Source organism: Sinocyclocheilus rhinocerous, unplaced genomic scaffold, assembly GCF_001515625.1.
Source record: "Sinocyclocheilus rhinocerous isolate Xijiao unplaced genomic scaffold, SAMN03320098_v1.1 scaffold304, whole genome shotgun sequence".
NCBI classification, from domain to species: Eukaryota; Metazoa; Chordata; class Actinopteri; order Cypriniformes; family Cyprinidae; genus Sinocyclocheilus; species Sinocyclocheilus rhinocerous.
Window position 1 is genome coordinate 2567811 of NW_015659941.1, and position 1389 is coordinate 2569199.

At 35.7% G+C, this 1389-nt stretch overlaps 1 protein-coding gene across 1 annotated transcript in view; it reads left to right on the top strand.

Moving 5' to 3' along the window:
* Positions 1-1389, top strand: part of LOC107724584 (calpain-2 catalytic subunit-like) — a 13302-nt gene that overhangs the window by 9031 nt on the left and 2882 nt on the right. The window contains exons 7-9 of the mRNA XM_016533564.1: positions 245-454; positions 563-574; positions 852-1063. Coding sequence (XP_016389050.1) covers positions 245-454; positions 563-574; positions 852-1063 — 434 coding nt within the window. The remainder of the gene's footprint in view (positions 1-244; positions 455-562; positions 575-851; positions 1064-1389) is intronic.

Here is a 1389-nt window from a genome sequence, read left to right on the forward strand (position 1 = left end):
AAGGAAAAAAAGTCAGAATTGTGAGATAAAAAGTCGCAATAACCTTTTTTTATTTTTTATTCAGTGGCGGAAACGGGCTTCCATATTTTACTATATTTAATAAATAAATATTAATGTTTTTATTGTAATTTTGATTTTATTGTATTTTTGAGCATAAGAAACTGCTTTCAAAAACATTTTTAAAAAATTTCTTTTTTACAGTAGCATATGTGGGGGGGAAATCCATGTGAAATATGCGACCTAGGAGACTGTAACATGTCATCTTAATCATTTGTCTTCCATAGACACCTTCTGGATGAATCCTCAGTTTAAGATCAAACTGGAGGAGGAAGATGATGATCCTGATGATAATGAAGTGGGCTGCAGTGTGGTGATTGGCTTGATTCAGAAGAACCGGCGTAAGTTGAGGAAGTCTGGAGAGGACATGCACACCATTGGCTATGCCATCTACGAGGTGGGGTTGATAAGATACCAATGTTTTATGTCTCTTTTGTTGTAAATGTAATGACATAACCTGTGAAGGGCGCTGTTTATACCAATGTTCTTTTTCTTTTCATTCTAGGTGCCTCCTCAGGTGAGCACAGTGGAATAACTTTAAAATGATTTCTGAAAATTGAGATGTGGAGAATTAACATAAATGGTAATAATGAAGCATTTTAAATATATTTTGCTAAAAATACTGGTCAATATCCACCGAGAAACCGTTCAAAACCACCTAGCAACTGCCTGGCAACCACCTGTAACACCCAAGTAGCGCTGACTTTTGCTCAGGCAAACACCACTCACATTTTCTTCAGAAAATGTAGAAATCTAGCTTATTCTTCCTCTGGTTCTTGATCACCTCATTGCAGTTCCATGGGCAAAAGGACGTTCATCTGGATAAGAACTATTTCCTGACCCACGCTCAGAAAGCTCGATCTGAGACCTTTATCAACCTTAGAGAAGTCAGCACCCGCTTCAAACTTCCTCCTGGAGAATATCTCATCGTCCCTTCCACATTCGAACCGCACATGAATGGAGACTTCTGTGTGCGTGTGTTCTCTGAGAAACAGTCTGAGATGCAGTAAGGACTGTCTTGATTTTTTGATTGTAAATTTTCAATAGGCTCTTAATAAGACCATGTTCAAGTTACTTGTAGTGTCTTCAACATATGATCAACCAAAACTGTCTTTATTACAAGTGGTCCTAAGAAACCCGTCAAGAAATGTAGTTAGTATTTTTTTTTCTTTTTAATAATTATGTGGTCTGAAAGAAACGATCCCCAATTTATTTACTTATTTATGCAAATTATTCCTTTGTATTCAAAAAAATAGTTGTATAGTTGTAGTTATTGGAAAAAAAGTGTATATAGTTGTAGTCAATGTGTGTGTGTATATATATATATATATA